General features: G+C 35.2%; 1 protein-coding gene across 1 annotated transcript in view; it reads left to right on the top strand.

The window, feature by feature from the left end:
• YIPF4 (Yip1 domain family member 4) overlaps positions 1-8,904 on the top strand; it is a 34,859-nt gene extending 25,955 nt beyond the window's left edge. Inside the window, exons 5-6 of the mRNA XM_047782328.1 lie at positions 2,919-3,032; positions 6,832-8,904. Of these exons, the coding sequence (XP_047638284.1) occupies positions 2,919-3,032; positions 6,832-6,969 (252 nt within the window). The 3' untranslated portion in view covers positions 6,970-8,904. The remainder of the gene's footprint in view (positions 1-2,918; positions 3,033-6,831) is intronic.
• Positions 8,905-13,820: the final 4,916 nt, after the last annotated feature.

Here is a 13,820-nt window from a genome sequence, read left to right as displayed (position 1 = left end):
GCAACCTACACCACAGCTCATGGAAATCCCAGATCCTTAACCCACTGAACAAGGAAGGCCAGGAATCGAACCTGCGTCCTCATGGATATTAGTCAGATTCATTTCTGCTGAGCCACAATGGAACTCCTTTGCAAGTGGTTTTAATGTCTGGCTTAGTAGAAACTGGATTCTAATACCTGCTTTTTGCATTCAGTTGTTATGATACGTTGTTTTGGTTAAAGTATATGTAAAAAAATAAGACCTCACACAAAGAATTTGAAAAGAAAGAGTATTATTTTAGTATACTTTTTTAGATAATTGTGGATATTCTATTCTGATGCTATACCAACACTCAACAAGTAATAGTTTCTTAAAGTTGTTTCCATAAGGATTCTCAAACCACATCAATGAACTTTTCATACTCTGTTTCATTAAAATTCACTTTGGATGGATCTTTCACCCATGCTGATCATTTAGAAAACATTAGTTCACTGAGTTTTGCAGATTTTCCAAATATTTATTATAATATCAGAAAATCACATTCGTTAATATTACTACCAATCTCATCAGAAAAATCTGTATTGGAAAACTGTGAAGTTTACAGTGTTGGAAACAAGTTTTCCAGACTTCAACTTCTCCTTGAAAGGTAGAATTTTATAATTCGTAAGAAATATTGTCAATCATTTTCTTTGAAGCAGTAGGCTCATTTTGTTCATCTTCATTCATGTTGCCTGCCAGTACCTAACACTGAATAACCATAGCTTGTTTTTCAGCTCTTCTTTCAAGTAAAAATAGTGTTCCATGGAAAAAACATCTAATTTAACTATTCACTCAAACAGTTATATAAGTATTCTTCCTTGGGATAACCACTGAATCAGAATAGAGCAGAGAGGCTTTCTGTGCACTTCACATTTTGTTGCATGGAGTATTAAAAAGATGTACACTCAAAGGTTGAGGTTTAATAAAATTAATCATTTTAATTGCTTCATTAAGGACATTAAGCGAAACTGGCTTTTTTTTTTTCTTCTATGAGTGTGTGTTAGTAAAGAACACAGTCACTACTAGTATAGTTCATGTTTGAGTCATGCTGAAGCTTTTGTTCTACTAGTACCAATATCAACCCAATTAAAAAGGCAAATAATGTTTTATTACTATTATAAAAATAGCTTTAACATTCCATCCAGTCTTTCAGAAAAGTCTCTGGGACCCTTGCGGTCTATGGGCCACACCTTGAGAACCATTGCTCCATTAAATTTGACTTTATGAATTACCATAAACCTAGGAATTCCAGCACTCTGGATTTCAACACTCTGTGGTGAGAGTAAAGAACAAGGGATACCAGGCAGTTATGATGTGGGTGCTGACTCATATCTGGCTGACTCTATGAACATCAAATGCTAAATGCAGAACTTTTTTTTTTTTTTTCTCCCTCTTTTTTAGGGCTGCACCTGTGGCATATGGAAGTTCGGGGTCGAATCAGAGTTGCAGCTGCCAGCCTACGCCACAGCAACACGGGATCAAGCTGCATCTCGATTTGTGCTGCAGCTTGTGGCAACGCCAGATCCATAACCCACTGATTAAGGCCAGGGATTGAACCTGCTTCCTCATGGATGCTAGTTGGGTTCTTAACCCACTGAGCCACAGCAGGAACTCCTAAATGCAGAACTTTGGAGCCCTTTTCTCATACTTGGTGGAGAGGTCTCCAGGTCTGTTACTTAATCTTGTTCTGCTTTCCAGCTTCTGAAATTAAGTTTCTGTTCTCTCATCTTCTAATCTCCTGTTTGTGCCTCTTATAAAAAAGGAATTTTTTCCCCCTTTTCCTTTTAGTGGAGTTTCGGGAGGAGATGGTATTAGATATATGTGCTCAATCCATCATCTTAACTTAAAATTCTTGAATAAATTTAGAGTAACATTTATCTATGTAATGTTTTCACTCTGCTCAAGGAAATTTAAAATGATTCTAACAGACTTAAAAATTACATTTATTCATATATTATTTCTTATAGACAAAATTTGTATGTAATTTTTTTAATCTTTATTTTTATGGTCATACCTGTGGCATATGGAGGTTACTGGTCCAGGGTGTGTGTCCAAGCTGTAGCTGTGACCTATGCTGCAGCTGTGGCAATGCCAGATCCTTTAATCCACTGCTCCAGGCCAGGGATCAAACCTTCTCCTCTATAGTGATCCAGGCCACTGCAGTCAGATTCTTGGCCCACTGAGACACAGTAGAAACTCCTTATATAATTTTTACATGAAAACAATTATCACTAAATGTTTTATTGGTAATTTAGGACTGTTGATATTAGAAGTTAAAAGACGTAGATCTTAGTTTGAACTCTCGCCAAGTAGCTTTCCTGTCCTGAACAAGGCACTTTGTCTCTCTAAAAATCAGTTTCTTCATAGTGGGGACAGTAATACTTCATAGGGTTGTTACTGCATTTGATCTTCACAGTATGTGAAGCGCTGTAACGGAACTTGGCACATAGTAGCCACTAAAAAATATTTTTCTTTTCAGTCTCTCTTGCCTGCTCTCCCTTCCCTTCTACATTTGTCACATCTAGCTTCTCTAGATCTTGAATTTTTCATCTGAATAAGGTAGTTGTGGTCCTTTTAAATAATCCTCTTACAACAAAGGAAGTAGTGACCAAGGAATATAGTGAGGGCAATTGGATATATAAGCTCAAAAGAAAGAGGAGGGCAGGAAATGTAGATTTTAGTATCATCAAAATTGATGATAATTGAAATCCTGGTGGGTTGTTGAGAGTGGGAACATAAGAAACTGTATGATAACTTGAAATGTAATAGGTATGATACCTTTATGATTTTCTTGATTCTTATTTTTATGTAAGTTCAACAAAGTATATATGATGTTTATGGTGATTAAAATAAATATCTTGATTTCTATGATATTTACTTAAATTTTTGAAAATTCACAGGTTGCATATGGTCAAGTCCTTGGTGTTATAGGATATTCATTACTTCCTCTAATTGTAATAGCCCCTATACTTTTGGTGGTTGGATCATTTGAATTGGTGTCTACACTTATAAAAGTAAGTAATGTGTGTTATAAAAAATAGTTTACTGTTTCCCAGTAACAAAAGTATACCGTTGTCTCTCTATATCCATGGGGGATTGGTCACAGGACCCCCTGCAGACACTCAAGTCCCTATATAAGATAGTGTAGTATTTACATATAACCTAAATCATCTCTAGATTACTTATGATACCTAAGACAGTGTAAATGCTATGTAAATAGTTTCTAGTGCAGCAAAGTCAAGTTTTGTTTTTTGGAACTTTGGATTTTTTTTTTTCTTTGCCCTGTCCGCTGCACACAGAAGTTCCTGGGCCAGGGATTGAGCACGAGCCACAGTAGTGACAACACTGAATCTTTAACTGCTAGGCCACCAGGGAACTGCTGGAATTTTTTTTTGCGTAATTTTGATTCACAGTTGGCTGAATCCTTGTATGCAGAACTCACAGATAACAACACTGACTGTACTAGTTCTCTGGCTAAGAATCTTGTAATCTACAACTGTTTATCAAACTGTTAGTGGTATTTTGGACCAATGACTTTACTCACTGATTTTACCAGTTGTCTTTCTTTCATTTTTCCTTTTTAATTGAAAGAAGTTATGTATATTTAGGCTAGAATAAAGAACAAAGAGCAAATCAGGCCTCAGGGTATTCCATTCAGAATTTTTTAATTTAATGTTAAGATTTTCTTCCATGTGCTTATAATATGAGTTCATCTGACTTATGTTTTATGGGAGATGTTTATTTAAAGTTCAACTGGACATTTATTTAATAATTGTTAACTCCTATTTGAATAGTAAGAACCTTATCAGTTCTAATAAATTGGCTTTTCTATTTTGCAGAGATCAAGACTTCTTTATGCTGTGTTAAATTTACATTAACATATATACCTACTTTAAATATTTACTGATAATACTAAGTATTAATAAGTAGTGATATAGTTTGTGTTGGCATTTATTAATTTTGAACAACTTGAGGAAATAAATGACTGCTTTAACACATGTATTTGTATTACACAGGGAATGTACCTTTTTTCTTTAGGAAAATAGAACTTTTTTAAGACCACCACTTTCAAAACTGCCATTATGTAGCCTCCACGCTAGAGTAGTCATTTTTATGACCTTTGGTTTTACTTAAAGTTTATTACTGATTCTACATTTGCAGCATGAGGGAATTCCCGGGCCAGTGATTGAACCCATGCCACAGCAGTGGCAACATTGGATCCTTAACCCACTGAGCACCAGGGGAGCTCCTATATTATTCCTTTTAGAATTGAGTAACTACAGACAGACAGTATATAAGTTTTGGGTTTTGAGAAGAGTTGGATTTTAGAACAATCTGTTCTGAATTCAAATCTTGGTTCTACAACTTACTTGCTGTCTGCCTTGGGGAGATGTCTTTTCTTACCTTCCTCTACAAAAAGGAATCCTTTAAAGTATAAATAATGCCTGGTACAGTGCTTGATGCAGAATAGGCACTCAAGTGGTAGCTATTATTATTATAAATATTAAAAGAATACTTTGAGACTGCCTTTGTATGTTTAAACTGTTTGAACATGTTGAGACCAAGGACAAGAGTTTTCTTTCCTCTACATTCTAAACCTGTTTTGTTTTTGTTTTTTAAATTCTCATTATTAGCACTTAGTTTAAAAGTCTTACAGTGCAGAAGCTAGCCCCATGCTGGCATTTAATTATCTAGCCTTAGTGAACATACCACTTCACCGAATCATTCAGGATCACTTCCTGCTTGAGGTTGTTTTACTTAGATTAGAGCCTGAATTCTTCTGAGGCTACTCCCAAAATTGTTAAAACCATGTCTTCTGGCTATTTTCAGTCATAGAGTCTTCTGGAAATTGGTCTTAATGTTCTTCGTACAACATGTGAATATATTACTATAAAATGGAAGAGTCTTTTTTATGTCATTAGGATAAAGTTCTTTTTAAAATTTAGATTTTTCTTTATCAAATATTTTTCCCTAATCACTTAATCTTCTGTGTGTAGTGAGCTGTTGCACATGTTTCTTGTTTTAGTCTAAAGCTTGTTGGTATATAATTTTGTAAAACTCTCATCATTTAAATCTAGCATTAGAATACAGTTTAATATATAAGCACTAATTTTTTTCAGATTAAAACTGTAAATCTTACCAATCTTTAACCATCTATTTACAACAAAAAATGTTATCATAACATAAAAATGCAATTTGAGGAGTTCCCATCGTGGCTCAGCAGAAACAAATCCATCTAGGAACCATGAGGTTTCGGGTTCCATCCCTGGCCTAGCTCAGTGGGTCAAGGATCCGGCGTTGCTGTGAGCTGTGCTGTAGGTCACAGATGTGGCTTGGATCTGATGTTGCTGTGGCTGTGGCATAGGCCAGCAGCTGTAGTTCTGACTTGACTCCTAGCCTGGAACTTCCATGTGCTGCAGGTGCAAAAACAAAAATGCAATTTGATTTTAATTTTATTTCATATATTTTCTTATGCTTGTTTGTAGTTCTAAAATACTTTGTAATTTTTTGTTTGTTTTTAGTTAAAAAAAAAAGCACAGTAGAAAATTAGACCATCTCAAATAAATTTTCAATCAATCTGTCAGTATTTATTTTTTACCTTTGTACCAGTGATTCTCAACTGATGACGATTTTGCCCCCTAAGGACATTTGGCAATGTCTGGAGACATTTTGGGTTGTCACACATGGCGAGGGGTGGGTTGATACTAGTATAAAGTGAATAGAAGCCAGGGATACTATTAAATATCCTACAATGCATAGGGCAACTTCCTACAACAATTATCTAGCCCAAGAATGTTGAGAAACCCTGTTCTTTGCCAGGTCTATTTCTGTCATAATTTCCCTGATTTCTACCTTTGAAATTCTTCTTTCTTTCTTTTTTTTTATGGCTTTTAGCGCCACACTCAAGGCATATGGAAGTTCCCAGGCTAGAGGTCGAATTTGAGCTAAAGCTGCTGCCTGTGTCTTAGCTACAGCAACAGCACCTTGGGATCCCAGCCACGTCAGAGACCTACACCACAGCTCATGGCAACGCCGGATCCTTAACCCACTGAATGAGGCCAGGTATCAAACCCACTTCCTCATGGATTCTAGTTGGATTCTTTTCCGCTGTCCCACAATGGGAACTCCTTTAAGTTCTTTCATTTCATTCTGTAAGTTGTCTTCAGTGACTGTATTAATAAAAGTGTTATATAAATTTCTAGTAGAAAAAATTTAAAATTAAGTATGTGCCTAATCAGAAAACTCGACCAAAATGTCGTGTTTTTCCTAAAATGATTTTATACTTAATATTGTGTAATATTTTCACTTAATCTAGTTTTCTTTTACTTCTTAGAAGACAAAAAAGGAAAAATTTCTTCTTTGTAAGGATCAGTTAGTTTCTTTCAGAAAAAAAATACCTTTCAGCAGTTTATCCCACTATTAGTTTTTCTAAAAGTGGCCTTATCTTAAATCACCAGGGACACTTGTTAAAAAGACTGATAATTAGACCCTTCTTCCCTTAGAGAATCCTATTCAACAGAACTAGAATGAATCCCAGGATTCTGTTCTTAATATAGGCACCCGAAGTGATTCTTATGATTTGACAAATTTGATAACAAAAGACATGGTTTGCAGAAGTCAGGGAGCAGAGCAGGATAAATATTGTTAATAAATTTTAAATATTCTCAGTAAGTTTTACTGTTTCCATAACTGATTGTCAGGATTGTTTTTTAAAAAATATTATAAATGTTGTTTTCACTCTTGATACCCCAAATGTTAATTGACTTGCTAATATGCTGCCTTTTGTCTTTTTCGTTTTTTTTTTTTTTAAAGCTGTTTGGTGTGTTTTGGGCTGCCTACAGTGCTGCTTCATTGTTAGTGGGTGAAGAATTCAAGACCAAAAAGCCTCTCCTGATTTATCCAATCTTTTTATTATACATTTATTTTTTGTCCTTATATACTGGGGTGTGATCTAAGTCATATATGAATGGAAAAAGACAATGTTACATTTTTGTGTAGGCTGGGATTCTTGCTTGAGGGAATTGAAGAAAACCTGTTGCTGGTAAAATTTTACATGTTCCAGATGTAAAGGCAGTTTAAGGTCTTTTTAAAACAATATTTTTTTGTATTTAATTAAGTAGTTGCAGTTATCTGGATATTTTTTGGTCAGAATTCTAAATTCTGTTTGATTCTTCATATTCCAGTGAATAAAATATGAAAGCATTATGTTTTTAAGATTGTGTCAATATTCACATAAAAACTTGTGCCAAAAGCACCTGAAATGATAATTATGTTTCACTCGAAGGGTAAATGTGACAACATTCTGATAATCTAAAAGTGCAATTTCTTTTTCTTTAAAGGGTTTTCTCCTGCATTGCAGATCCTGTAGATATATATTTATATTTATACATATATATTTATGAAGTAGTTCTTATTATTCACAAAATATATTTCTGAATAGCCTAAAAATTAAGATATTTTAAATCTGATGCTTAAACTTTCTTTAATTTGGCCATTAATCTTTGTTTTTAAATTATATATAATTTTTAAAATCTCAAATGTCCTTGTTAAAAATTCTTAATGATAACAACTAAAATTAATTATGACACTTGCTGATGTAGATTTGATTTGTTTGGGTATGCTTTTAAAAACCACTTTTGAATGTCTCAACATCTAATTTAAGTTTCTTTTTATGTTTCTGACCAAAGGAGCAAGAGGCATGATGATATGGCATTCTTAAAATTGTCAAAATGTAGAAAAACAGTAATATTTATAGCATCAGTAAATATTTTTAAGTGGTATTCATTCCTAAGTCATAAAAGTTCATGGAAAGAGACCTTTAAAATCTTGTGGTCCTAAACAATGTTATATGAAGTAGAAAAAAATAAAACACTTCCCAGCTGTGTGTTTTGTTTTATAACACCTTGTCCTCTATTACTTGATATTTTAACAAGTATCAGGTACTCTTTAATAAGCATATACAATATTTGTTAAGGGAAATATTAAATTTTAAGTGGTGAAATTTTTTGGCAAATAATTTCATAGACTCTAGATGAACCTTTTAATATTAGTTTGTAAAGTGGGTAAAATATTTTATATCCATAAAATAGAAAATGCCTAATAACTATTAAACAATTATTATCATTTCTGCTCTCAGCTAGAAGAGTTAACTGCTATCCTCAATATGATAACTCTTGGTATGTATTTCTTTAGCAACCTTATTCATCAGGAAATATCCAGCAACCCTGAAGCAAGCCTGCAAATTAGCAAGATATCAAGCCCCATCTCTCTTCCTTTTCCCTTCTTCCCCCCACCTAAACAAGGGAGAAAAAAAAAAAGCAGCAAAGGGATAGAACTTCTAGAACTTAAAGTAATATGTAATAATGAGGGAGGATCTATAGCTACAGAGGCAGCAACTGTAAAGAAAACATTTGTCATATTTAAGGAGTTCCTAAGATTAGTACTTTGTTACAGCAGATTATTATATTTGGTGTTCATAGTGTTGACCCTGGAATCTTCCTCAGAAGGCTGGGGGTGGAATTTTACTAAGCAGTAAGTCAAGGCATTTTAGGACCAACTCCATCAAAAGATGGTTTAAATTTTTTTTAAGCTATTTCTTTAAGATGTGAATGAAAAGTTCACTTATATGAATTATGTTTATTCCTAAAAATAAGATAACATGAGATATGTATATTCTAAAGTATTTACAAATAATAACATTTAATGTTGGGAACTGCCCTGTTTAGGGTATATAAATAAATGCCTTTATAATGTTTCAAGCTCAGCCAATATCTCTATGTGTTAATGGGCAAAGCAATTGAAACAGGCTGTCAGTTTGAAAACGTGATATGTAAATGTGTACAAGATACAGTACTACTACAGCTAATAATGATAAGCTGACTATAATGTCTTCTTCTTGAGTTTATATATAACAAAATTTTACAAGTCAAGTTGATTTTAAATCATGATTTCCGACTTAATTATTAGTTCATTAGTATTTTTCTCTTCTAGTTTGTGTGTGTGGATGTGTACATGTTTTAACTGTTAACAGTTGTAGTAATTTTGATGAATATTAATCCTCGAAAAAAAGAATTGAGACATATTTACTTCTGTTTTAAATTGATTACAAAAGGGAGTTCCCATTGTGGTTCAGCAATAACGAACCCAACTAATATCCATGAGGACATGGATTCAATTCCTGGCCTTTCTCTGTGGGTTAAGGATCAGGCATGGCCACAAGCTGCAGCATAGGTCACAGACACAGCTCAGATCTGGCGTTGCAGTGGATGTGGCTGTGGCCGGCAGCTGCAGCTCCGATTAGACCCTACCCTGGGAACTTCCATGTGCGGCAGTTGTGGCCCTAAAGATACCAAAAAAAAAAAAAAATTGATTACAAAGTGATTGAAATTTTGTAAATCAAATTCTATATATAATTTTCATTGTATTAAAACACAGTTTAGGAAGATTTGTAAAGTTTTATGAACCATTATTAAACTTGATAATTTCTAAGGTCTGTAAAACACTTTTGTATGTAATATAATGTGTCTATTTCCAAAAATTCCCTATTAATACATTAATATTTCTAAATTAGTGAAAATTTGCATTGACTTAAAATGAGATAGACATTTTGTTCAAATGTCATTTAAAATTTAGTTCATTTAAAAACTAAATAAAAAGTTGAATAAAATAATGCTTCTACAAATTAATAAAAAAGAATATTTTTCCTGTTCATCAAAGCTGAATATTTTAAGATGGTTATTATTTATCATTTATATTTTTATTAGTGCATATTTCAGCTAATTTTAGGCTTTAGGAAATTGACATGTTTGTTAAGTTTTGTTAAAATAACTTACTTCTTACAGGTTTTTTTTTTTTTTGTAACTGAAAGTTGGATTTCTTGTTTAGTTCTTTGCAAACAAAGGAGACCAGCACACATCATGGGGAGCCCTAAAGTATCTCAGAGTGTTTAAAAGCCCCTATTAATAGGACTTAGTCTTGTGTCAGTACAATTCATGGCAGTCTGAAATAAGTTTTAATAGAGTAAAAATCACCCTCAGATATTCCCTGCTCTGATATTTTATTTTAGTCACATAAACAAAATAATAGTGTTTTATTATCCTCTTCCATAAATGGTTTCTTTAAGTGAACCCAGTATTATAGCTTACCTAGTACTACATTTTTTTTTTTTTTTTTTTGGCCACCCAAACATAGGGAGTTCTCAGGCCAGGGATCAAATCCAAGCTGCAGTGCGACCTAAGCTGCAACTGCAGCAACACTGGATCTTTTAAGCTACTGTGCCAGATTGGGAGTCAAACTTGCATTCTGACACTGCAGAGACTCTGCCCAGCCCATTGCACTCCAGCGGGAACTCCTAGTACTACATTTTAATTTCCCTTTAGAAACTGGATTACAAGTGCTCTATCTTTATTTGTATAATTTCCTGGCAGTAGCTTGTGTGTTTGAAAATCTGTTGTCACTTTTTTAAAAATTCCAAAATATGATTTTTTGACATGGGTAAAGACTTGATACTCTTATATCTTTGCAGTAGAATCATATTTTCTGAAGAAGTTCCTCTTGTGAGTACATTTTTGTTATAACAAATGTTCTTTCTGTACACTTTATAACAATTTCAGACTCTACTGTGTCTTATGGGGTATAGTGAGTGGTCTGAAGAGAAATGGTTAAGAGAATATTCCCTGTACAAGACATGTATTATTAAACATGAAGCTTAGGGTTAGGTTTCTCATTTGAAATTTTCTTGATATGCCAAGGTTGCAATTTGGAGGTTAATTTAGGGGAAAAAATTTCAGGATGATTAAGATGGCTTTAATTAAAATAATTCCCTGTTTTACGTTTTGCATTGGTAGTAACCCTGGTTTCAACTTTTCTAAGTTTCAGCAAGATATTTACAAGTTTTCACTTTGAAGATACTTAGTTTATAATTTGCAAGTGCTTGGAAAAAATTCCTTAAACGTCCCTTCTGAACAGTTCATTGATATACTAATGCCATCACTGAGATTTAAGTTAGATATTAATATGAAGAAAAAATTTTAAATATTTTAAATTTAACTTGTAATGAGAGTATATAAAAGTTATTAATACTTAGGGGGAAAGTAAGCTTTCCTACTTGTAATAATTTTGTTAAATTAACACTTGGAATATAAGTAAATTTGATTTACTAAGAATAGAAACCATAGTTTTTCTGTAATAGTTGATACTGAACAATTTTTATTAAAAATCAAACAAGCAATGAAAACTTAACCGAAGTATTTAACATGGGATCAAATGAAATTACACGGAATGACTGGTTATAGGAGAAATTTGTCATCCAATGATGAAAAGGTAATACTAAAATGGTTTGCCGCTATTCACGAATAAGTGTGTATTGAAAAAGATAACTAATTGAAATACTAGATTTTTCATGATTTTTATAATGAGCCTGCTTATGTGGAATTAATCAGTTGCTATGTAAATATCAAATAGTGTACACCATTTGATGGTGTAACAATCCATATGTTTTGTAATCCTTATGCTAAAAAATTACTCTTCATGATAATTATAATATCCCCACAGAAAACAGTGAAAATATTCTTGATGATGATGGGCCTGGGCATTAAGTTTCTCATACTCAGTCTTCTTTGCCAAATGGGACGTAAGGAAATCTTTTACCAAATACAAATTTATTTTCAAAAGATGGTACTAGTGGTGGCCCCAAAAATGAAACATTGAGAAAAAGAGCATTTGAATTGAGTAATCTGAATGTGAAGAGGTAATAGGTATTAATCAAGTATTTATTGGGAGTTCCTGTAGTGGCTCAGTGGTTAACGAACCCAGCTAGTAACCATGAGGTTGCGGGTTCAATCCCTGGCCTCACTCAGTGGGTTAAGGATCTGGCGTTGCCGTGAGCAGTGGTGTAGGTCGCAGACGGGGCTCGGGTCCCACGTTGCTGTGGCTGTGGTGTAGGCCAGCAGCTGTAGCTCCGCTTGGATCCCTAGCCTGAGAACCTCCATATGCCTCAGGTGCAGCTTTAAAAAGACAAAAGACAAAAAAAAAAAAAAAGTATCGATCGTGTTCTATGTGCCAGGTACTATGCTGGGTGAAGGGTTAACAATGATACTCAACAAACACCACAGGTGCACCCTAATGAGCCACTATTTTTTTGAGAGACAGTTATTGTAACAAATCTTAAAGCTCTTGTAACAAATGGAGAAGGAGAGGTCTGTGGTGGCAAGACAGTGAATAACAGGGGAATTAGATGAGGCAATAATGCTTAAGCTGAATTTTTAGGGATAAGCAAAAGTTAACTAGACAGAGAAGAGAGGGAAGACTATTACAGACAGGGAATAGCAAGTGAGTAGAAGGAAACGAAAACTCATTTGGCTAAAGTTTGATAGTTTAGGTAATCAAACAGGTATATGGTACCACACCATACCTGACATTCTAAGCCATGTTCTCTTTTTCAAAGCTTTTGATTTTAAATATGGTAACTTTCCTGTCATGGTGCGGCGGAAACATCTGATTGGGAACCATGAGGTTGCGAGTTTGATCCCTGGCCTTGCTCAGTGGGTTAAGGACCTGATGTTGCTCTGAGCTGTGGTGTAGGTCACAGATGCGGCTTGGACCTAGCGTTGCTGTGGCCTTGGTGAAAGATGGCATCTTGTAGCTCCAATTTGACCCCTAGTCTGGGAACCTCCACATGCTGCTTGTGTGGCTCTAAAAAAAAAAGAAATACGGTAACTAAAACATGCTTTTAATACTAAGACCACGGGGAGTTCCTGTAGTGGCACAGTGGAAACAGATCTGACTAGGAACCGTGAGGTTGTGGGTTCGATCCCTGGCCTTGGTCAGTGGGTCGGGGATCTGGCGTTGCAGTGAGCTGTGCTGTAGGTCACAGACACAACTTGGATCCTGCCTTGCTGTGGCTGTGGCGTAGGCTGGCAGCTGTAGCTCTGACTCTGGCCCTAGCCTGGGAACCTCCATATGCTGCAGGTGCAGCCCTAAAAAGGCCCCTCCTGCCAAAAAAATACTAAGACCATGGTCTGCAATTCTGCTTTTGATATATCCCCAAACAGAAATGCATGTACATACCGCAAGAGACATAGTAACATGTTTTGTAATAGCCAAAAATTGGACATAGCATACCCAACAGCATAAAGTGGGTACAGTTATCCAATGGAATCTTATGCAATGAACATGAAAGATTAGAGCCATGGTGCAGGAAGGTGACCATCATTAAAGTCAGGTTAATGCTTTTACTCTTTCTTTTTCTTTTTTTTTGCTTGTTTTGTTTTGTTTTTAGGGCTGCACCTTCAGCATATGGAAGTTCCCAGGCTAGGGGTCAGATCAAAGCTGCAGCTGCTGGCCTGCACCACAGCTCACAGCAACGCTGGATCCTTAACCCATTGAGCAAGGCCAGGGATTAAACCTGCATCTTCATGAATGCTAGTTGAATTCGTTACTGCTGAGCCACAGTGGAAACTCCAAATGCTTACTCTTTAATGGAAGGGAAAAGAGTTGTATTTGGAAAGAGTCAGTGGGTGGTTTTTTTTGTTTGTTTGTTTTTTTTGTCTTTTTGTCTTTTTGTTATTGTTGTTGTTGCTATTTCTTGGGCCGCTCCCGCGGCATATGGAGGTTCCCAGGCTAGGGGTTGAATTGGAGCTGTAGCCACCGGCTTACGCCAGAGCCACAGCAACGCAGGATCCAAGCCGCGTCTGCAACCTACACCACAGCTCACAGCAACGCCAGATCATTAACCCACTGAGCAAGGGCAGGGACGGAACCCACAACCTCATGGTTCCTAGTCGGATCCGTTAACCACTGCG

The sequence above is a fragment of the Phacochoerus africanus genome, chromosome 5 (genome assembly GCF_016906955.1).
Source record: "Phacochoerus africanus isolate WHEZ1 chromosome 5, ROS_Pafr_v1, whole genome shotgun sequence".
NCBI classification, from domain to species: domain Eukaryota; kingdom Metazoa; phylum Chordata; class Mammalia; order Artiodactyla; family Suidae; genus Phacochoerus; species Phacochoerus africanus.
This window is presented reverse-complemented; position numbering and strand designations above follow the sequence as displayed.